Source organism: Arachis stenosperma, chromosome 8 (genome assembly GCF_014773155.1).
Source record: "Arachis stenosperma cultivar V10309 chromosome 8, arast.V10309.gnm1.PFL2, whole genome shotgun sequence".
Lineage (NCBI taxonomy): Eukaryota > Viridiplantae > Streptophyta > Magnoliopsida > Fabales > Fabaceae > Arachis > Arachis stenosperma.
Genome location: NC_080384.1, coordinates 6,864,237 through 6,889,451, shown reverse-complemented (window position 1 = coordinate 6,889,451; position 25,215 = coordinate 6,864,237). Strand labels below are relative to the sequence as shown.

Sequence of the window (25,215 nt, the reverse complement as noted above, 5' to 3'; positions counted from 1 at the left end):
TTTTAGTTTAGATAGTTTTGAATTCTAGCGAGAGAAACTCTCACTTCTCTCTAGGATTTAGTGTTCTCAATTCAATTTCACTTGGATCCTTTGGTTAGATCTTTGTTAATTTCAATTTTAGATTGCTTTAATTTGTAGTTTCCATTCTCCAATTTCATTTAGTGTTCTTGTTATTCTAGTTACTTTGAATCTTAAGTTTGGATCTTGTTAAGATTGATTTCTATTAATGCATTGAAGAATTTCATGTTCATTGTTGTTAATTGCTTTATTATTGTTAGTCGTTTGTAGTGGGTAGGTTTAATTTGAATTGTTCTTTCAATTTTACAATGCCTTTTATTCTTGCTCACCAGGTGTTTGAGGAAATGTCACTTATGACTATGGAGTAGATTTTTATTCTTGGCTTTGGGATTGAGTATTGGAAACTCTTGAATTGTCAAAGCCTATGGTTGATTGAGTATTGGAAGTTGCTTGTTAGCTTGAACTTCACTAAAGCTAGTCTTTCACTGGGAGTTGGCTAGGACTTGTGAACTCAAGTTAATTATACCCACTTGACTTTCCTTCATTTGTTAGAGGATAACTAAGTGGAAGCAATAGACAATTCTCATCACAATTGATGTTGACAATAGGGATAGAAACTTCAATTCTCTCTCCTAGCCAAGACCTTTATATTGATTTATTGTTATTCACCTTTACTAGTTTTGAATTCTTAGGCCTCTCACTTTAATTTCATATCTTTTATTCTTATATACTTTTAGTTGTAGTTATCTTGATACATGCTTCTTAGTTGGACAATGCTTGCTTGATATTTCTAGTTATCTCAATCTAATTGTTAGTGGTTTGTTGCTTTTATATACTTGTCATTTTACTTCTTTTGTAAGCAATCAAAAATCCCAAAATTTCTAACCAACAATGTGCATTTTAGTGCAAGTCCTTGAAAGAATGACCTGGAATTCTACTCCCGGTTATTGATTGGATTGTTGTGACACTCTTGTAACTTTGATTTGAGGATACTTTGTCAGTTAGGACTATACTTTACGATATTGAATTGGAAAATCTTTTGATCAATTTTTAACCGGCATTTATCTTCCATCAGAGACAAATATGGCTTTGAAGATCGAGATGAGCATAGAGTACGATAGGGTGGAATGGAGTTTCCTATGGTTGTTAACGAAGAAGTTAGGTTTTTGTCAAAGGTGGATAAAGGAGTGTGTGATTATGACATCTTAATTATTCTATTATTGTGGATGGTTCTCTGACTAGTTTCTTTAAACCAAGCAGAGGGCTCCGACAAGGAAACTTCCTCTCCCCATAGTTTTTTTAATCTGTGCAGAAAGTTTATCCCATCTGCTCCACAAGGAAGAATAAAATAACCTAATCCAATGGCTATGGCTGAATAGTAAATGCCTACTCATTACCCATATCCTATTTGCATACGACTCTCTTCCTTTTTGTAAGGCTTCCAGGACTAATTGTGACAACCTAATACAAATTCTCCAACACTATTGTGAAGTTAGTGGACAAGTCATTAATCTTCAAATGTTGGTTATTTTTTCAGTAAAAATCCCTCTCTACAAGTTCAATTAGAGTTGTTTGAAGCACTACAGATGCCTAATGTGGGTATGCAAGATAAGTATTTGGGCCTATTGTCAATTATAGGCAGATTTAATAAAGAGACATTTTCTTTTGTTAAAGAAAAATTGCTTAAGAAGCTATAACGTTGGAAGAGATAAAACATTATTATCAGCTAGCGGAAAAGAGATTCTAATAAATGTGATTGGGACTGCTATTCCAATATATACATTATGGTGTTTGGGCTGCAAGACATTTTCCTAGATGAATTGCATAAGCTAACGATGCAATTTTGGTGGGGTCAGAAACAAGATGAGAAACGGATGCAGTGGATAAGCTAGGATACAATAAGCAAGAACAAAAAACAAGGAGGAATGGAGTTTAAGGATCTGAAAGCATTACCTTGCTATGCTGGTTAAGCAAGGTTGGAGGCTATTAACCAATGTTCTGAAAATCGATCCGAATTGGCTGGTTTGAGTGGGTTAATTGAAAACCGGTCATTTGGTCAGTTTAGTTGAGGTATAAAATTGTTCTACAGAAAACTAACCTAAGAACCGCCAAAATCAGCTGGGTTATATATATATATATATATAAACCCAACCCAGTTACCCACCCCACCCCTCCCTTCCCTTTTCATTTTCTCTCCCTCTTTGAGAAATCTTAAACCCAGCCACCGTCACCATCTTATCGTCGCACTCTTCTCATCATTCATCTCCTCGTCGCCATCGGTCGGTTATCGTTTATTCGGATCGTTCCTCTTCTCATCGCCTCGGTTGATCATCGTCTCTTCTGATCTTGCTCTCTCTCTCTCCCCTCTCTGTAGCTCTCTTCAAGGCCTCTGTTGCTGTCACTTCTCCTCAATCCTCAATCCTTCATTTTCTTTTTCTAATTTGTTGGATTCTGATTATTGGATTTGAGTTGTTGATGGTGCTTTGTTAATTTTTGTTGTTGAATTTGAATGAAAATATTGTTTATGATAGAATCTGATTAAATTATTTAAATTATATTTTAAATTTTTAATAATTTCATTTTATAATTAATTAATCGATTGAACCCCGATTAAATCTCTAAACCATTAAACCAATTATTTTACCGGTTTATTGACCGATTCGGTCTCACAATCTTGCTATTAACGAATCAGCAATTCCTTTTATAAAATGTACAACCATAAATATTTTAGATACACCTCTTTTTTTTTGGGTACAACTAGGAGTAAGACCCTATTGGGCCTAGCAAAGTCTCCTTAAAAGGAGAAAAGTTTTGGAGAAAGACACAAAATAGAAAGTCTCAGCAAACTGTTGTTAAAATCATGGAGATCCTTGGTTGGAAAACCAACTCCCGTTTCAAGTTCAAGGTAATGAATGCACATATGATACCTAACTTGGGTGAGACAACTTATTGAACCATCGGGGGAGTGGAAGCAAGAACTCATCCGAGCCAACTTTAGTCCCGTTACTACCCATCAAATTTTGAAAATAGACATTGAGAAAGGAGAAAAAATAGCTTTGTGGATATATATAACAACCCTGGTAACTATAAAGTATCCTCAGGGTACCCATTGGAATACTTGCCAAGTCAATTTCAAAATCAGATACGTAGAGGAGCATCTAGAAATTGAAGACCCACCCAAAGGTAAAGTGATTTTTTGTCGAGAAAGTATTGGTGTTTGGGACAAATCCGTATTAGCTAGTGCTATTTCAAGAGACCTCAATCTAAGAAGTTGGGAATGGTGGAAATTGGTGAGAGAGAACATCAAAGGACAACAGAAATCGGCGAAGAGAATGTCACAACTCACAACTAGTTTACTTTCCTTCTTGAAGAAACCTACTCTATGAGTAAAGAAGCTCTGTTGTGTGTTACTCCTTTTTTTCGGACACTAACCTTTTCTTTTATTTGATTTTTCAATGTAATAAAATTTCTAATGACTTTAGAAAAAAAAATGGTGCACATGGTTGTATATCGCAGGACTTTATATTTGATTTTATCGTTTTTGTCCTTTTTTGTCACCGTCAATTTGAAAGATATTTTCTGCTTCCTGCTTTTGTGTATGTGATGTTATTTTGAATAAAAGAACACAATTAGAAGAGTTATACCTAAATATTTTCTTTTTTGACAGTAGAATTATACCTAAACATTACCTCAGAGCTAAAGATAAAAAGAAATTGATATATGGTCAATAAATTTTTCTTTTTCAAATTTTTTTCAAGACTTGATTTTGAAGAAACATGCTTTTATTTATATTCAACTATATAATATTGTCTCAAAGATAACAAAACAGGAATAAAGTATACCCTGTTCTTAATATTTTAAAAAAAATTAAAAATATTTTTAATATATATATTTTTTAATTTTATCTTTAACGTTTTTAATAAGTTTTGATTTTATTCTATTGATTAATTTTTTTTACAGTCAATTCATGATCAATATTTTTTTTTTAATTTTACCCCCTCTCAAGAATACAAATTTCTATCTCTATCTATTAACTATAATTGTCAAAGAACTCTTCAAATTCAAAATTCCCAAAAACTCGCTCATCAATAACTCCTCCATTGATTCTATTTAACCCTCTTTCCTTTCACGCTACATTAATCTTCAAAACAAATTCATTTCATTATTCATTTTTTCCTTTTTTTCGCCATGTCTTGTTCTCGATTCATCTTTTCTTTTTCTCCCCATCCTATCTGCTTCAGCTCACAATGGTTACGACAACAATGATGCTGAGGCCGGTGGAGGTGACACCGTCGATCTTTGTTCAAAATCATTTATCCTTGCCAAGATTTATTATCTCGTAGTGATCTTCATCATGACATTCATCGTCGAAGTATCCATATACATGCTAAAATTGAACGAGAGTTTTCTTGTTTTGAAAATACAGTTTTGTTGGGAGAGTGTTCTTAAGAACAACCATGATGTATTTTCTTGGCGATGCTAACAAGATTTTAGGGGACTTGACGGACAAAGTGTTATGATGATGATGGGTACAGAGGGTGCTAAAATTGAACGAGAGTTTTCTTATTTTGGAAACACAGTACTGTTAATAGAGTGTTCTTGAGAACAACAATGATGTATTTTCTTGGCAACACTAATAAGATTTTAGGGGACTTGATGGACAAAGTGTTGTGATGATAATGGGTACAGAGATGAGGGTAGGGCTAGCAACATGTACTCTATCCGCGGGTACCTAACTCAATCAGGTGGGGTTGCCTACCCAACCCACTGTGGGTATGGTAGAGTATGGTGCGTGCTATGTGTAATGAAGAAAGTGGGTATTGAACCCATGACCTCTTTTTTGAAAAAATTCAAAGTAACTACTTAGCTAATCATTTAAATTGCTAATTTAGTACATTTGTTCTTTTTTATATAAAGTTAACCTACAATTAAAATAAAACTTAAAAAAAAATTCATATATCACAGGTTCGCCGTTTTTCAAAATTCTCTTCACTCGAAAACCATTAGTTCTTCCTCATTCCTCTATCGCTGCAACTCTAAGTTCTTTTTCCTTCCTCTATCGTTGCAGCACCCGGCGTCGATGCAACGCCTCTTTGCTACTCTCCCTGTTCATTGCACCGTCACTCCTCACCGCTTCATTCTCCCTGTTTGCGGTGTCCATTATCCTCTCCGCCGCTGCTCTGTGATCTCGTCTCCATTCGCGTCTGCTGCGCCGTCCCCCACCTCGTCCGCTGCTCTGTGATCTGCATCGCTCGCTCAATAGAAGCCGTCATCTTTCGTCAACAGCATCGCCACATAGCCGTCGATTGTCCCTCCTCCTCCACTTCAGGTTGGATAATCTCACCCTCTTTGTAATTTATTGTGCTGAAGGTATATTCTGTATTTTTGGTGTTTGTTAGTTATGAATTTTGATGATTTGTAGTATGTTTGTGCTCTAAACCTTGCTTGATTTTTTGCAGCCACAACATGCATGTGCTTGTTTTGTGCATCTTTTATGATTGTTTTGTTATTTCTGTAGATAAGATTGGGTAAGGTAGGGTTGAGAATTTTAGAGTGCAAGTAAGGTTAAAATTGAGTTTTAAAAAAAATTTTAACCTGCGGGTAGAGTTAGAGTAGAGTTTAAAGTATACTCTACCTATTGTCAGTCCTAGATGAGGGGATAAAATTAAAAAAAATCATAAATTGATTGTTAAAAAATTAACAAAAAAATAAATTTTAAATTATTAAAAACGTTAGAAATAAAATTAAAACAAATTAAATATATGAGTATTTTTGAAATTTTTTAAAAAGATTAGAGATAAAAAGTATAGTTATAATCTATTTGATAAAGAGGAAATGCTAGTGAAGAAAAACAATGCAAATAATATATACAAGAAAATAAATGTTTAAAAGTATCCAATGAGTTTAAAGCTATGTTATAGTTTATTCTATTGTTATATTTTCATGTAAAATTTAAAATTTCATATTTTATTTTCTATTTTATCCCAGAAGTAATTTATACAGAAAATTACTATATTTCTTTCTGTTATTTAATTGGTTGTCTAATATACCAAACATTTGCCACGGGTATAAATAGTTAAATACATACAGAAAACTATATTTTCAGAAGTCACAGATTTACTTACTGTCTTGGACTTTGCTCTTCCAGCATACTTTTGGAAATAATCAAAATATCATATTCCCATCCTGTTAAAATTAAATCTTCTTCTCCGAGGATATCCCTGAAAATTAAAGTAATTAGTCATTTAGGTAACTGGATACACAAGCGGGAAAACCAAATATTTCTCTAAATATTTCCTTCCTCAAAGCAAGGCCATGTGATTTTTAGAATTTATGGGTTTATTTTCTATATAATTTTTTTAATTAAAATAATTATATTTTTCCTCTCTATTTCTATAATACACTATTTTTACTTTTATTGACATGATAATTTTTAATTGGATGCAATTATAAAAGAATAAGTAAATCATAAAAAATTAAAAAAATGTAAATATTGACAAAAATATTCCGAAAGATCAAAATAACAAAATAGTTCTAAAAAAATTTTAAAACATGACAAAGGTAATAAAAATAACTTTTTTTTAATAAATAACAAACGACTTTTTTTATTTGACAAACAATTTGTATAATTGATTGATCAAAATTTTTGCAAAAATATTACGGTAACTATTTAAAAGTTTTTTTTTTAACAAAGATAACTATTTAAAAGTTAAATGTAGACAATTAGACCAAAATTTTATATCTTGATTTCCTTTTTTTTAACTTTTTTCATTAAAAAAAAAACAATTTATTTGGCATAAAATCACCAATAAAAATAAAAATTCATTGTTCTAAAAATAAGATTAGCTCCATATTTAAAAGGAAAAAACCTCAAATAAATATGAATTTTGTAAATATAGTTAAAAAATTATCCATGAATATATATATATATATATATATATATATATATATAATCGCATTTTTATAAAATTACTTAAATAGTTATGTTATATGTATATTATTAAAAGTTTGCAACTAAATAAATTATTGGTATAAAATTTATATTGAAATATAAAATTTATATTAAAAATATAAAATAATGTGTTCACAAAAGGTAATCTACTAAAATTTGTTATATTTGAAAGTGACTTACTTATTTCGGCAAGTTGCTTCCAATGAACGAATGGCTTGGCGGAGATTGTTTCTTGACCGGAAAATAATCTTATTGAGTAAGCCCCGTGATAATTGTTTGCCTTCTTTCTCTCCGATATGTTCCAAAATCCGAAGAATCTGTTTTAATTTTAGTTCATCCAAATTAAGCATTGAAAGAATGCACAGGACTTACTTTAATTTCGAAGGTATAATAAATAAAGTAATTAAAAAGAGGTAGAAATCATGTGCAATTAATTTTATTTGAAGTTAATAGTTGAGAATCGTTAAATGATTTGATAGATTTGTTTAAATATTCTCTAATAATTCTCAACTATCAACTTTGCAAAAAGTTAACAGTACGTAAATTTTCAGCTAAAAAAAATAGTGATAGTGGTGAGTGGTAACCTCTTGGGATGAAGGTGGTGAAAGGCGGAGAGTGGTGCAAAGTGGTTTGATAAGGTGGAACTTAGATTCGTCGGAACAACAAAAGAACACCTTATTACATCCTTTATACTTTTCTAGTTGCCACTTAATATACAACAACGATTCTATTGATAGCTTCTCCGCCTCATACAATACGATTGCTGCGCTCTCACAAAAATATATGTACTAGTTAGAACTTATTAATTAATAATAGGCTATATAACGTGTACATACAAAATTAATCATTTAATTAACTATTTATATAGAATAAAATATGTTTTTATCTCTAATATTGTCAAAAAATTTTAAAAATATCTTTAATATTTAATTTATTTTAATTTTATCTTTAACGTTTTTGATAAGTTTTTAATTTTATTCTTATTGTTAAAATTTTTATGATCAACATAAAGTCAACATTTTTCTTTTCAATTTTACTTCTAAAATTCATTTATCATCACTATCATTTCTCTCTTTTTTGAACCATTCTCCTCTCTCTTTTAAATATCCTCTTTCCAAACCTTGATTGTCACACAACAACAACACCACCACCGAACCCCTGCCTTCTTCAACGAGTCTCTGATTTCAGCGACAAATCTTTCCTACGGCCTCTTTTTCACGCTACAGTATCTAACTTCCTTTAATATTAGTGTTTCGGGGATTACCTAAAACAGTGATTTGGGCTTGGACGTGAGATCCAGACTCTTTCTAAGGCAACATCCGACTTGTTCTTGTGCCGAGGTGCCGCCATCCGAGTTCCTCATGAGGAGGTGGAGGGTGGTACCTGCAAGAGACTCCGATACTTAAGTTAGCAAGGGCTTTAGGCAAGTTTTAGTATATTAAAACATGATTATACCCGAGGGGTGTCAGTGTATTTATAGTAGAATCGATAATTATCTTTTTGGAGTAGTTCCACCTTTGTTGGTGGATGACCATTCCCTTTATCTTGAGAGTTTGTTGGAATCTATCTTTAAGTGGAGATAGAGATAGTAGGAGAGATCGAGAAGTGTTCCGGGGGTTACCTGAAACGAAGAGGTCGATCTCAGACGAAAACTTCTGGTATGGTTGAGACTGCCGTGCCCGATCTGTTGGAGTGGGAGGAGCTGCTGATCCTCATTCACCGGAGGGGGGCAGTACCTGCAAGAGACTCCGATGCTTAAGTCAGTACGGGCTTTAAGCAGGTTTTTTGTGTAGAATTGGAGTATCAGTATACCTGGGTCCTCCAGTGTATTTATAGTAGTGTTTTGATGAGCTCCCTTTGAGATAAGTTTGTTATCTTATCTTTCGTGGATGAGGTCACTATCTTTTGGCCAACCGCCTTCTAGTGTGTGATGATTCTCCTTCTTTGGTCCAGAGTATAAACAGGAAGGCAGTTACTTATTTTAGATAAGTAAAGTTGGACCTTTCTTGCCACAAGAGGTCGGATAAGTTAAGAGGTCATCCTTTTTGGATGGGCCTTTTATCCTTATTAGATCTGACTTTGTTGTGGGTCTGATAAACCCCAATTTTAGGGTTTATCTTGTGTAGAATTTAGGAGGTTTTATCAATATTTTTTGCACTTATTCATATAAATGCATGGTTTTGTGTTTCCTTCCTAATTTTGCTTCATGGTTGAAAACATGCTTCTTTGACCTTAAAAATGCTATATTTTAATCCTCCTCTATTACCATTCTATGCCGTGATGTGTTTGTTAAGTGATTTCAGAGTTTACAGGGCAAGAATGGCTTAGAAGATAGAAGGAAAGAATGCACAAGTGGAAGGAATATGAAGAATCGAGCTTTGGAGAATTGGCCACGACGCGCACGCGTGGGTGCAAGAGGATAGGACTGGCGCGCGAGAGTTGACACATTCGCATGGATTAGCAAAAATTCCACCGACACGTATGCATGCCTGACGCGTACGCGTGGATCGCAAAAATCAGACGACGCGCACGCGTGACGCTCAGCACGTGACCTCATTAATGAAATCGTGGCTGGCGATTTCTGAGGAGCTCCAGGCCCAAATCCAACTGGATTCTGCATGGAAAAGACCCAAGAATTGATGAGGGAAAAGGGGGGGGGGGGATCATTCATTCATACTTTACACACAATTTTAGCTAGTTTTTTGTTCTTGTTCTTCTAGAGAGAGAAACCCTTATCCCTCTTTAGATTTAGTTTGATTTGATCTTCCATTGTTGAAATTCTGAATTGGGTTTTGTTAATCTTAGTTTCAATTACTTAATTTGAATTCTCTAGTATAATTTTGTTTAGATCTTGTGTTTGAATTTGAATTTTCTTGTTATTTCCCATTTTCTTCTCATTTTAAGAACTTTTTGGATCTTGAATTTCTATTAGTGCATTAATGTTTCCCATAATTAATAGTGTTGTTTGAGTTGTTTTCCATTGATAATTGTTAGTGAGTACTTGTAATTTCCAATTAATTTGCAATTTGAATATGTCTTTTGTTAGTGCATACCATGTGTTTGATGAAATGTTTTCTTTGATTATGGAGTAGTTTTCTTTACTCTTGGTCTAGGCTAAGGGAATTGGGTAAACTTGAGTCATTGGGTCTAATTGATTTGGTGATTTGAGAACCCTTAGTAGTCAATTTGATAACCATTGACACTAGCCTACTACTAAGTCAATTAGTAGCTAGGTTAGGACTTATAGATTGATGTTGATCAAGGCATTTGACATACTTCAAGCATAGAAGTAAACTTAATGAGCTTGGTTCCTCACAATTGTCAAGATATAGTTATTAGACAAGGATGGTGACCCCAATTCCTATGCCTAGCCAAGAGTTTCTTTTATTATTCATATTTGAAAACTAAAAAATCCCAATTGCTTGATTCTTGTTATAGTTAGTTTAGTTATTTGCTTAGTTCTAGAGTAGAATAGATTACATGTTCTCTTGCTAGATAGAAATTGCTCATACCTTGCTTTAGTTACTTGATTTAGTTTCTTGCACTTTAAGATTCCTTACAAGTTAAGTCTAATAGTTTAAATTCTTGATCATGACTCCCGACCCCGGAATTCTAACCAATAATGATGCACATGTTTGCCCATTCCTTGTTGACGACCCAAGGTTTGAATACTTCGATTTACTTTTATTGAGGTTAAACTTTGTGACAACCATATTAAAATTTGATTTGAGGATCCATTGTTAGTTAGGACTATACTTGCAACGTAAATATTATGTCGGGGAATCGTTGCAACGTATGCCTTGATATTGGTTATGTGAATATGTGGATATTGTAGATAGTTTATTTGCTTTCAATATTTTGTTTTAGTTTAGATTTCTTTTAATACATGAGCTATGTCTCCCAAGTTTGATGACTCGGTCTCAACCGAACTCTAGCTTAGCCGAGCTTGATCTTGAGATTGAAAGAACTTTGTTGAACACTCGACAAGCTAGACGGCGGTTGGACTATACGGCTAGTGTTTCAGTCTCTTTTGAGGAACCCTCCGAACCACTAGACGGAACCGAGGGCGACTTGGAGTCCACAACTTCCTATTCTTCTGTTGGCACCACTAACACATCTTTGCATCCCACAGGTGAAAATTCTATGGCGGAGCCACGTAGAATCACCTTGTAAAAACAAGGGCCTCCGGATCTTATTCTTCAACTATTGCAAGCTAGGTACCCAAATCTTGATCCAAACTTTGAGTTGAAGAATTGTTTGATAAATTTGCTTCCCAAGTATTATGGACTTCCGGGCCAAGGCCCAATTAGACATCTAAGAGGTTTTCAAGTTGCTTGTTCTATGGCTCGAAGGCATGGGGCCGATGAGATTGCTATTATGGTTTTTGCCTTCCCCTTCTCTCTTGAGGGGCAAGAGAAAGAGTGGTTCTATTCCCAACCGGATGAGGTAGTGACCGAATGGGATTTGTTGAGAAGAGAGTTTTTAGTTAAGTTCTTTCCGTTGGAGAAGACCAACTACATTCGGAAAGAAATCTCTGGTATAATGCAAAAGGACCAAGAGACCTTGTATGATTATTGGACTCGATTCAAGAGACTATTAGAATCTTGTCCACACCATGGATTGGACACTCACTTGCTCATTAGTTATTTTACCGGAGGTCTTTGCGCAACGGACAAGAGATTGCTCACCACTTCTAGTGGTGGTTCCCTTTCCAAAAACAAGATGGTGGCGGAAGCTTGGAGCTTGATAAATGATGTCGCCGAGGCTACACAACATGTAAGGGTGAGGAGCAACCCCCTCAAAGGTGTGGTGGAAGCACCCCCTTCCGAATCAAGTTTGACAAAAGTTCTTGGGGACATGACTACTCTCCTAATGGAGATGCGTAAGGAACAAAAGGTATTCTACTCAGTTCAAGCCGTCCAAATCCCACCCGAAACACCCAAACTCCAAGGGCCTCCTAGAGTATGTGGTTTATGCTCTAGCACCGCACATTACACCAACCAATGCCATCAAATACAAGAGAATTACGCCCTTGCGATAGCCAATGTGAACTATAACAACCGTCCACCCTATCAATCTCAAGGCCAAAATAATTACTCTCATAGTAATAGTTCCAACCAAGGGTGGAGGGACAATGCACAAGGAGCAATCAAAATCAAAGATGAAACAACTCCTCTTCTCATTACCACAACAACCACCAATCTTCATCCGAATATCACAACAACAACCATCAAGCCAACCAAAATCACCATACCCAATCATACCAAGCACCCCACCAAAACCAAAACAACCACTCTAGATATCAACCACCTCATAAAAGACAACCATCCAACCAATCTTCTTCCTCCTCCACCAACCAAGGTGATGATTCTAACCGTGCACTCTATCATGAGCAAGAAAGACTTAGAGCTATGGTAGAAAAATATGAAGAGAACAATAGGGCCCAATTTAGTAACTTGAATGCTCAATTGTCCAACATCACCGATATGCTTTCAAGGATGTCTTTACCTTCCTCCAACAATACCAACTAACCTTCAAACTTTTCTAACCTTCCATCCCAACCCCTTCCAAACACAAAGGGCAGTCTCAACGCCATCACTCTACGGTCGGGGACTATATTGGAGGAGATACCTCCTAGGGCCATGGAAGACATTCATGAGGAGAAAGTGGTTGTTGAAGTTCCACATGAAGAAGAAGAAGTAGACACAAGGCAAGAGGAAGAAGAAGTGAGCCTTAAGGAGCCCAAGAGGAAGGCTATAATGAATGAATCCATTCCCATCCCATTCCCTTCCATGGTAAAAAAGGCCAAGAAAACTCCAGAGTTTGATTTGAACATGCTTCAAGTATTCAAGAAGGTTGAGGTAACTATCTCACTTCTTGATGCCATTCAACAAATTCCGAAGTACGCTAAGTTTTTAAAGGACTTGTGCACACACAAAGATAGGATTGGTGAGTTGGAAACATTGTCATTGAGTAGTTCCATTTCTTCATTGATGAAGCCTATTCCGAAAAAGTGTAGTGCCCCCGGACCATGTTTAGTGTCTTGTCGTATTAGTGGAGTCACTTTTCATGACTTTATGTGTGATTTAGGGGCTTGTGTAAGTATCATGCCACTCTCTATATTTGCAAGGTTGAAGTTAGCTCCATTGAAAAGGTCGGCCGCCAAATTTGCCTTAGTTGACAAAAGTGTGATCACCGTAGTGGGGATAGCGGAAGATGTGCTTGTGGCAATTAAGGATTTGGCGTTTCCGGTTGATTTCTATATCCTTGAAATTCCTCGGACGGATAAAAAAAGTTTTTCCTCTATTTTGCTTGGTAGACCTTTCTTGAAGACCTCTAAATTCAAATTGGATGCCTTTACCAGCACATACTCTTTTGAGGTATGATAAACCACCATTTTATGGTTTATATTGTGTTTAATTGAGTGGTTTTATCAAGCTTTTCACCCACTTATTCATATGATTTGCATGATTTTACAATTTCTTCCTAGTTTAGTTCTATGATTGAAAACTTGCTTCTTAGAGATCTTTTTATTGTGTATTTTAATTTTTCTTTATACCATTCGATGCTGTGATCCGTGTGTTAAGTGTTTCAGGCTTCATAGGGCAGGAATAGCTTAGAAAATGGAGAGGAAGCTTGCAAAAAGGGAAGGAGCACAAGAAATAAGGGAGACAACCAGCGAACAGCGATGCGCACGCATGGCTGACGCGTGCGCGTAAATTGGACAAAATCACAGCGACGCGTACGCGTGGATTGGAGTTCGCGCAAACGATGCGAGCGCATAAATGACGCACACGCGTGGAGAGGAAATCGCTGAACGACGCATACGCGTGACTGACACGTACGTGTGACCTGCGCAATCTGCAAAAATTACAGAATACGCTGGAGACAGTTTCAGGCCGCGTTTTGACCCAGAGTTTGGCCCAGAAACACAGATTAAAGTCAGGGAACATGCAGGGACTCAGGATATCAGATCATAACACACTTTTTATAGTTTAGATGTAGTTTTTAGAGAGAGAGAGGTTCTCTCCTCTCTCTTAGGTTTTAGGATTAGGATTTCTTGTTATTTCAATTTAGGATTTCAACTCTTCATCAGGTTCAATGTTCCTTTTACTTTATATTTCTCTTTTACTTTCGGATATTTTAATGCTTGTATTACTTATGTTGCCTATTTGGCTTATGAACTATTCATGTTAGGATTTTCTTTAATTGATATAAATTGAGGTATTTTTGAGTCATGATTGCTTTCTCATATTTATATAAATAATTTAGATTTTTCCCTTTTGGCTTTGGTTGATTAATTGGTGACTCTTGAGTTGTCAAACTCATCGTGATTGATAATTATTGTCTTTGCTGATTAATTTAGATTCCTATAACTCTAGTCTTTCCTTAAGGAGTTGACTAGGACTTTAGGTGTTAAATTAATTTGTCTACTTAACTGACCTTCATAGTTAGAGGTTGACTTAGTGGGAGCAAAAATATAATTCTCATCGCCCTTGATAAGGACAACTAGGATAGGACTTTCAGTTTTCATACCTTGCCAAGAGATTTCTTCATTATTACTTTATTGATTTTTGCAAACCATTTCTCTTGCTTAAAACCCTTTTCAAAACCCAAAACACTGTTTTCCATAATCAATAATAAAACACACCTCCCTGCAATTCCTTGAGAAGACGACCCGAGGTTTAAATACTTCGGTTTATAAATTCTATTGGGTTTGTTACTTGTGACAACCAAACGTTTGTAAGAAAGGTTGATTGATTGGTTTAGAAACTATACTTGCAACGAGAATTTATTATAACTTCTAGACCATAAATCTTCAGTTCTTCAAAATGGCGCCGTTGCTGGGGAATTGCAAACGTGTGCCTTATTATTGGTTATTGTAAATATTTTCCCTTTACTTGTTTATTTGTTTTTGTTTTCCCTTCTTATTTCTAATAGTTACTATGAGTTCTCACCCCTCTCGCTTTGAGTTTGGTTCTAATTTTATTGAAAGGAATGGAAGCTATAACAGGAATATGCATCAAGGTCTAAGCAATCAAAGATGGATGGATCCAAGAGGATCTGGTCAACCCTTTAGGCAATAACACCTTCCAAGATATCATGGACGAAGACCACTCTGCAATGCATACCAGGATGATAGATATGGTGGACTCCCTTGTAGTTACCAACAAGCCCCATCATATGCCGATGAACCACCTCCTCAACATAGCTTTGAACTACCACACTCACAAGCCCCTTTTCACCATTCACCTCCAGATGACCCTAATCCTTATCCACCACACCAACCACCATATGAACCATACCGAGAACCACCACCTCAATATTCACCATCTCCATATCCTTATCAAAAAGAACCACCTCCATATCATGGACCTATTTTCCAAAAAAATGAACCCTCCTATCCATCCCAAACCTTCATGGAGAGCACACTTGCCTCTATCACTAGTCTCACCTCTACTCTTCAAGCACTTATATCTTGCATGGACCAACCCTCTACCTCCAATATTCAACCCTCAAGCTCCAATGCACTTCCATCTCAACCACATAATGATCCACCCATCCCATCACCACCATCCATGGAAGAGCACCCACATCCGTCAACCCAAGAGCAACATGATCTCAATGATACTATTGACATGGAACAAGAGAGAGATGATCATCTTCGCGAATCCATACTTCATAAGGAGCTAAAGGAGGCACTAAAGGTGAAGGTAGTAGAGACATTTGCAGATGAAGGAGTAGTTGAAGGGAGTTATCATAGAAAAGAAGCCATCAAGGAGGAATACGATTTCATACTTAAACACCTGGATCAAGTGATAAATCGATTGCCTTTCTGACGTTCGGACATTCAAGGAACCCCCATAGCTTCATATGCAGAATCTAATGAAGAACGTAACATGAAGAAGACACTAGAAACTCCAGTGGACAATAAGGAGCGTGACTTTGTACTCGAACAAGTGGAGGAAGCCGGAATTATTGAAGAAGAAGAAGTGGTTCAAGACTTAGGAGATGCTGAACCTCCATGGGAAGGACAAGTTATAGAGCCTCCTTCAAAGACGTTTGAAACTGATGTTGAAGAAGGTGTACAACCTCCAAGACATCTCATGATTAAAGACTTTGAATGGGATGATCAAGAGATGGATTCGATCATTGATGAATTCTTATCTATATTTGAATCCTCTCCCATTGGACTTGACATGGAGATGAAAGAAGAAGAAGCACAACCTCTCATGCCCTTGGTGAACAATGAAGAAGAGATTGAATTGGAAGAGATCTACCAAGAGGAAGAGGTTGATATTAAAAAAGATTGCAAAAAGGTGGACGTTGCCAAAGAAGAGCACAAGGGAGTGGAGCTTGCAAGATAATTAGAAACACCTCTCCCGAAGCCATCCAACACAACGTTCAAATGGGTAAAATTCTTATCTTTGACCTTTACTTTCCCACTTGAATATGGGCTTCTAGAGACGGATGGCCAACTTAGAGCTCTTTGTGGCACTAAGAGCAAGAAGAAGATGGTTAGTGGTTGGAGTTGTCAAGCAAGGTTCAACAAGGTTCTATGCTCCAAGTGGACATGCAAAGTTTGGTGTAAAGCCCAACTGAATGGGTCTAGGAAGTTGTTTGGCCGCTTTAGTGAGAATTCAGATTGCCTGCCACCCGGTTGGAACACTAATGATCAACAAGAAGATGGGTGCAAAAGCAAGGTTTAGGATCCCGGAATTCAATCTAGAATTCAATATTTTTGGGGCCTTGTCACTTGCTTTAGCTTGCTTGAAGGCTTTCTGCACCTAGTTTGGGATCCCGGAGGCTGTGGGAATTCCAAACACTGGTGGAGATTCTTGGATGAATACAAGCACAAGCCGCCATAACAAGAAGCTCACCAGGATGTCCAACTTAAGGACTTTAACTAAAAATGCTAGGTGGGAGACAACCCACCGTGGTATGATTCCTTCTCCATTCTACTCTGTTTTTGAATTTTGTTTGAACCTGAAATTTTTGCATAACATTCATTGCATTTTGTATTCTGCATACTGCATAAAAAAAATAAAAAAATAAAAAAATAAAAAAAAAGAAGAGAGACGCGATCGACGCGTCAGCGTCTACGACGCGCACGCGTCGTTTGTGTAGCGAAACTGAACATAGAGTTATGCGAGAGACGCGTGGGAGTAGTGTATGGTGCACAAGCCACACCACGCATACGCGCCCCCTGCAAAAAGTCCAACCCACGCGTAAGCGTCAGTGACGCGTCCGCGTGGGTGTGTGAATCGGCGTTTTTGGAGTTTCGCACAGAAAGTTGTGTGGGAGTACGGATGGCCTCGTGCGTTTTGCACGATCCCTAATCATGCGTACGCGTGAGGGACGCTCTCGCGTCCCTTCCCTATACGCTCACCCACGCGTCCGCGTGTGTGACACGTTCGCGCCGTTAGCGCCGTGCACCTTGCACGCAGCGCGCCGCCTAATCAGTTTCCTTTTCTTCTCTTTTCTACTCCTATTTCTTTCTTCTTTTCCTCCCTCTTCTCCTCTTCATTCTTCTTCTACCTTTTACACTTTTCTTAATTTTATTTTTAGCATAATTATTTATGGTCTTTTTTTTCTTTCTTCTTCATGCATTTTTATGTTGGTGTTGGAACTTTATTTAGGTCTTTCACTATTACTTGTGGATTATTATGGAGTTGTTTGACAATTTATATTATTTGTTTTCGGAATACTTGCATGTTCCAAATTCATTCTTCCTCTATCATATTAAACATGCATACTAAGTGTTTGTAAAAAAGTCCGTATGGCATTGTGCATTCTTCATTATTATATTCTTCCACTCTAATGCCTGTTTTTCACAAAACCCCTTCCACTATTTTATTAATTGAATATAATTGTCATTACAAACATTATTGTTAGTTTCTTACGACTAATAATACATTATGGCTATGCTTGATTTATGCTACTCATGCCTTTGCCAGCATGCCAATAAACATCTTGCATTTAATTGCCTCAATTTATCATGCCCTGTTTCCATTGTTGTCCTAATTTCATGGAGTCGCGACCATGTGTTAACGACATTCTTCTTTACTTTGGCATGATTATCACTCCTACTGCCCTCCTCTCTGCTCTATTCCTTTGACTTCATGTCCCTTTCTCTTCTCCCTTTTCAGGATGGCCACCAGGAAGGGTAAAGAGAAAGACTCTACTAAGAGCACCAGCTGAGGAACCACAACCCCCGCCCACCTGTACAACTTTGCATGCACCGAGGACGGTGCAATCTTTAAGTGTGGGGAGGTCGATACCAATCTCCGTGGGTTAGTCACCTTCTTCTCAACACCAATTTTTGTTTTTCATTGTTGCATTTGCATGTTTGATTGCATGTTTGTTTGATTTTGTGCATATATTACCATTACTTGGTTGAAGTGATGAATTCTTTTCCAAGAAACTTTTTAGAGTATTTCACTAATTTGAATTAAATTTTTTGTTAAACTTGGTTGAAGAAATATTATTTTGGAACATGGTTTAGAGCTCGAACACACAAAACCAGTGAGATTTTGAGCCTATTTGATTGGTTGCATTTTATCAACCAATATTTTATTTTTGTGTGTTATTCTCTCTAAAATTGTGATCTTTGTCTTGCTTAATTCTATATTTCCATTATTTGATGTATGCATGCACTTATATGATTGAGGCCTTGTTTCACTGAGCTTACATACCCATATGGCCTTACCTTTCATTATCCTTTGCAAACCAATGTTGAGCTATTTTACCCCTTTGTTCTTTACTTTAGCACATCATTAACTCTAAGCGAAAAACAATAATGTCCTTAATTTAAATCCTTGATTAGCTTAGACTAATGAAAGAGCTCATAAATTAAGTGTGGAAAAAGTGGGTTTGAAAATATTTGGTTTGAGAAATTGGGTGTTGTATATTTTTGTGAAAATATGCAAAATAATAGGTGAACATATATTATTGCATTCAATACTTTTTTCATATGCATTGAGAAAAACAAAAAAAAATATAATAATAATAATAAAAAAAAGAGTGAAAAAGAAAAGAAAAAGGAGCAGAAAAATAACAAAAATGCCCCAAAGTGAAGGGTGAAATCAATGCATATGAGTTGTACTTAAATTTAGGATGCATGAATATGTGGTAAACATAGTTAATGGACAGTTAGATCTTGTATTGTGATTATATGGATTGTCTTAAGTTAGGTGGGAAAAGTTTATGTTAATTAAGGATTCAGATTTTAGTCCACTTGGCCAAATACAATCCTACCTTGACCCTAACCCCATTACAACCCTTAAAAGACCTCTTGATTTGTGTATTGGTGCATTAAATTTTTTGTTGATTGTTAGATGAAAAGCAAACTATAGAAAGCAAGATTAGTAGAGAATTGAGAGAATTGACCCTAGACACTTGAGAGTTAGAATGATATACACTACCATTAAGGGTTCAGTGCTTAATTCTATGTTCCCTGCTTTCATGAGCTAACTTCTTCTTGCAATTTATATGTACTTCATTTTTATGATTTGAATTAGTAAAATCCAGTTCATATTTATTCTTGAAAGATTTATTTACTTTTTCACCAAGTAGGTAGAATCATTTTAGCATGTAGTTACATTCACATTCATAGGTTGCATTGCATGAGTAGTCATGCTTTTTTCTACTCATTTATTTTGTCTCCTTGAGCTTAGCATGATGACATGCTAATGATTAAGTGTGGGGAGGTTGATAAACCACCATTTTATGGTTTATATTGTGTTTAATTGAGTAGTTTTATCAAGCTTTTCACCCACTTATTCATATGATTTGCATGATTTTACAATTCCTTCCTAGTTTAGTTTTATGATTGAAAACTTGCTTCTTAGAGATCTTTTTACTGTGTATTTTAATTCTCCTTTATACCATTCGATGCCGTGATCCGTGTGTTAAGTGTTTCAGGCTTCATAAGGCAAGAATGGCTTAGAGAATGGAGAGGAAGCTTGCAAAAAGGGAAGGAGCATAAGAAATAAGGGAGACAACCAGCGAACAGCGATGCGCACGCATGGCTGACGCGTGCACGCAAATTGGACAAAATCACAGCGACGCGTACGCGTGCTTGACGCGTACGCGTGGATTGTAGTTCGCGCAAACGACGCGAGCGCGTACTTGACACACACGCGTGGAGAGGAAATCGCTGAACGACGCATACGCGTGACTGACGCGTACGCGTGACCTACGCGATCTGCAAAAATTACAGAATATGCTAGAGACAATTTTGGGCCGCGTTTTGACCCAGAGTTCGGCCCAGAAACACAAATTAAAGTTCGGGAACATGCAGGGACTCAGGATATCAGATCATAACACACTTTTCATAGTTTAGATGTAGTTTTTAGAGAGAGAGGTTCTCTCCTCTCTCTTAGGTTTTAGGATTAGTATTTCTTGTTATTTCAATTTAGGATTTCAACTCTTCATCAGGTTCAATATTCCTTTTACTTTATATTTCTCTTTTACATTTGGATATTTTAATGCTTGTATTACTTATGTTGCCTATTTGGCTTATGAACTATTCATGTTAGGATTTTCTTTAATTGATATAAATTGAGGTATTTCAAAGTCATGATTGCTTTCTCATATTTATATAAATAATTTAGATTTTTCCCTTTTGGCTTTGGTTGATTAATTTGTGACTCTTGAGTTGTCAAACTCATCACGATTGATAATTATTGTCTTTGCTGATTAATTTAGATTCCTATAACTCTAGTCTCTCCTTAAGTTGGCTAGGACTTTAGGTGTTAAATTAATTTGTCCACTTAACTGGCCTTCATTGTTAGAGGTTGACTTAGTGGGAGCAAAATTATATTTCTCATCACCATTGATAAGGACAACTAGGATAGGACTTTCAGTTTTCATACCTTACCAAGAGATTTTTTCATTATTACTTTATTGATTTCTGCAAACCATTTCTCTTGCTTAAAACCCTTTTCAAAACCCAAAACACTGTTTTTCATAATCAATAATAAAATACACCTCCCTGCAATTCCTTGAGAAGACGACCCGAGGTTTGAATACTTCGGTTTATAAATTCTATTGGGTTTGTTACTTGTGACAACCAAACGTTTGTAAGAAAGGTTGATTGCTTTGTTTAGAAACTATACTTGCAACGAGAATTTATTATAACTTCTAGACCATCAATCTTTAGTTCTTCAAGGTAGGTGACAAGACCATCAAGTTTAACTTAGAAGAGGCCATGAGGCACCCATCCGAAGAGCATTCCGTTCTCCAATGTGATGTGATGAGGTAGTAGCGGAGATACAAAGAGAAGATCACGATAAGTTGTGCTGCCCTATTGTTGAAGGGAATGATAAAATTGAGGATGAACAAGAGAAAGTTGATGAGGATGAGCTTCATGTTCTTAGTGAAAAAAAACCCTAACTTGAAGCAAAAAGTGAATTGAAGCCTCTACCTTCTCACTTGAAGTATGGATTCCTTAAGGACAACCAAAAGTTTTTGGTCATTATTGCTAGTGAGCTTTCTAGCCAAGAAGAGGAGAAGCTCCTAGAGGTCCTAAGGAAGCACAAGAAACAATTGGTTGGAGCTTGGCCGACATTGTGGGAATTAACCCACGAATGTGTATGCATCGCATCTTTCTCCAAGAGGGGGCTCAGCTGGCTAGACAACCCCAAAGAAGGCTCAACCCCATCATTCTTGATGTGGTGAAAAAGGAAGTCACAAGGCTACTTGATGCGGGCATTATATATCTGATTTTTGACAGTGAATGGGTGAGCCTGGTCCAAGTTGTTCCAAAGAAATTAGGAATCACTACTGTCAAGAAGGATGATGGTGAAATGGTCACCACAAGAGTGCAAAATGCTTGGCAAGTATGCATTGATTATAGGAAGCTGAATGCCGCAACAAGGAAAGACCATTACCCTTTGCCATTCATTGACCAGATGTTAGATCGACTTGCAGGTAAATCTCATTATTGCTTTCTTGATGGTTTTACTGGCTACTTCCAGATACATATTGCTTTCTTGATGGTTTTACTGGCAAGTATCCCTAATGCAGGTAATGAGCTCATCTGTCAGTTTCGACCTGCTCCCGACGTAACTCAACAATCTTTGTCTGAGTTTGATTTCCAGTGCCATAACCTCTATAAGCAACCTCTATCTTACAGGTGTGACTCTCTTGAGTAAATGTATGCAAACATAACCTCTGTAAGTAACCTCAGTCTTACAGGTGAGGCTCTCTCTAGCCAATGTATGTATCAATACCCTCTGTAAGCAACCTTTATCTTACAGGTGCGACCATCCCCTGGATTGGTCGATGTATCTCTGGAAGCAAATCTCAGTGGACTCACCACCATATCTCCGCTCATTTTCAGCAGGACCACAATATCTCTGCTTATCTCCTTTTCTTTTCATTCTTTCTTTCTTTTTTTTTCTTTTCTGTGCTCTACCCTCTTTTAGCAGGGATTCTTTTAGGTTCTTTTAATCTTTGCTCTCTGCTCTCCTGTGGTAGGGGTTTCTTTAGTTAATACATTCTTTTATTTCTGCTCTCTGCTCTCTTGTGACAAAGATTGTTTAGATTCTTTTAATATTTTGCTCTCCTGTGGAAGAGGTTCTTTAATATTTTTCTTTCTTTTTCTTTTCTTTCTTCTTCTTTTCTTTCCTATCATTCCATGATATAATTTATCTTCACATTATTCTCTCGCCTTTCCCTAAGTGTCTTATGAAAAAGAATTATATATTACTTTAATTAAGTCTGTATTTCTAAAGCTTTTAGATCACTCTGTTTGCTCTTCTCTGACTTATAATATTATTAATAATATCTCTATTAATTAATATTCGTAATAAAATATTAACAATACTATAGATAGAAGAATTTAAATAATAAATAATATATATATATATATATATATATATATATATATATTTTCTTAAAACTTAGTTTATAAAACCTTATTTTTTAAACTTTTATTAATTATTTTCTAAATCACGAACTTTTTAATATTCTATTTTTTATCTTAATATTTTATAAATTATATTTGGAACCCTCAGTTATTTTCATAGTTATAAAAATAACTCTGAACTTTTATAAAATACCCATTTTATCTCCCGTACTTTATTTATTACCTAAAATACCCAAAAACTTATATAATTACAAATTGTACCTTGATTTGTATATACAAATACAATGTTATCCTTCAAAAATATGGTTTAAATATTAATGTTTCTCTTATACTGAAACCGAAACCCTTAGCCCTTTTCTTTCAAAATATTACTTGTATTTTAATCTTGTTTTCGAGTTTTTCGTTTACCGATTTTTCTCAACTTTTAATTTAATCTTTCAACCACCAAATCTCATCAATTTCCTCAAAATACCACATCACAATAGTCCCAAAACCATTAAAACAACCACAGCTGAGCTGCTTCTCATAGTCAAACCAACAAATCACAAGCAACAACAATAATTCAATATAAACTCATTCAAACTCAAAACAATAATCAACCAAATCAACATTCACTTATCAAATTCATATTTAATTATTATAAAGTTACCAAATCCTACCTCTGTATAGAAATCACAATACTGGAAACTCCGAAGAAGTTTTCTGACCGAGCTGCTAAAGAAGAAAACGTCAAAAATCGTCTGTGCCTCCTAGAACTCCAATTGGTCGAACTCAAGAGAAAGGGGAGCTATGTCACCATCAACTTCTACAACAAAAGTGATGCCAATGTGTAGAGGAGAAGGATACAGACACTTTTATCGGATTAGATTTTTTATTGGAGTTACGGATCTCAAGAAATCAGATGCCGAAGGTTTGTGGCTTTCTTGTAATCTCTCTTCTCTCACTCATGGTCTCTCCCTCTTTTTTCCCTCTTGGTTCGGTTGAATGAAATAAAAGAATAAAGTGGTGATAATGTGGTGGCAAGGGAGGGGGCATGTTTCACGGTTTGGAGCTGTTGAGTCAGCGATTCAAGTTATAAATATCCTAAACGGATAATTATGAAAGCTGGATATATTAAAACACAAGTAATAATATATATGAGTTACTAATATAAATGACATTAGCAACATTAATAACAAGAGATATACGGTGAAGCATTAGCAAAGCTACGTTCACCGAGAAGTATCAATATTTACTCATATCGGCAGATATCGAACTCGATAATAATATTATTAACTAAACTGTGTTTTTAAATTAAAAAAATCAATTACTTAAATTAAAAAAATATATTTATAAATTAATAAAATTACAGTTTTAATTATGTAAAATATTTTATCATAATAAAAATATATATAAAAATCTGAATTTAATTGAACTCAAATAGTTATAAAATTAATTTAATTACTTATAATAAAATAATTTCTAAAATAAAAAACTCTAATTTATGAAAGGAATTATAACTTATTTATAGTTATATTTTTAAAATTGTGCGTTGTTACAATTTGGTGAAGCGCAGAGCGGAGGGAAAGGGAGAGTTGGTCGAAGAGTTGGGAGAAAGAAGGTTGGGACATGCAGAATGCATGGAAGTAATGCAAATCGATGTTGGCGGCATAGAGGAAGCGGTGAAACCAGCATTGGTGAGATGATTGCTACCATTGTCGGATGATTTTGTCTCCCTTCTCTACCTCGACTCTTTCTTTCTCTCCTTGCATTTTCTTTTTTATTTTTGAAAAAATTAAAAATATAAAGTTAAATATTATTGTAGTTTGTTGTTGTTAAATGATAAGATGTTAGTGATGTGTGGTTGTGCGATTGTGGTTATGGGTGACGAAGGAGAAACTCTTGGTGATGATTATATTACAGTTAATGTTGGGGTGAAGGGTACGATGGTTGGCGATTGGAGAAGGTTGCAGTGTAGTGAGGGGTCGTTGGAAGCATCGACAAAGGTGAGACTGTGAGAGTAATGGCGAGTCATTGTTGGAAAAGGGGATGGGTTGAGTATTTAGAGAGAGAGAGAGAGAGAGAGAGAGAGAGAGAGAGAGAGAGAGAGAGAGAGAGAGAGAGAGAGAGAGAGATAGAGAGAGATATGATGGTAGTAGTGGGTGATATAAGACTAAAATTAGAAAGAAAATGTTGATTTCATGTTGATAGTAAAAAATTTGACGCTAGGAATAAAATTGAAACTTATAAAAAAGCTTAAAGACAAAATTAGAACAAGTTAAACATTATGAGTATTTTCAAAATTTTTCGAGAACGTTAAAGACAAAAATTATAATTTACTTTTTTATATATAATATATTTTTAAAATATAAATACACATTAAACCTAAAAT

General features: G+C 35.7%; 1 protein-coding gene across 2 annotated transcripts in view; it reads right to left on the bottom strand.

The window, feature by feature from the left end:
• LOC130946707 (replication factor C subunit 3-like) overlaps nt 1-25,215 on the bottom strand; it is a 60,413-nt gene that overhangs the window by 15,099 nt on the left and 20,099 nt on the right. For both annotated transcript variants that reach the window (XM_057875542.1, XM_057875543.1), the window contains exons 5-7: nt 7,555-7,733; nt 7,151-7,287; nt 6,144-6,239 (exon numbers count right to left, since the gene is read on the bottom strand). In XM_057875542.1, coding sequence (XP_057731525.1) covers nt 6,144-6,239; nt 7,151-7,287; nt 7,555-7,733 — 412 coding nt within the window. The remainder of the gene's footprint in view (nt 1-6,143; nt 6,240-7,150; nt 7,288-7,554; nt 7,734-25,215) is intronic.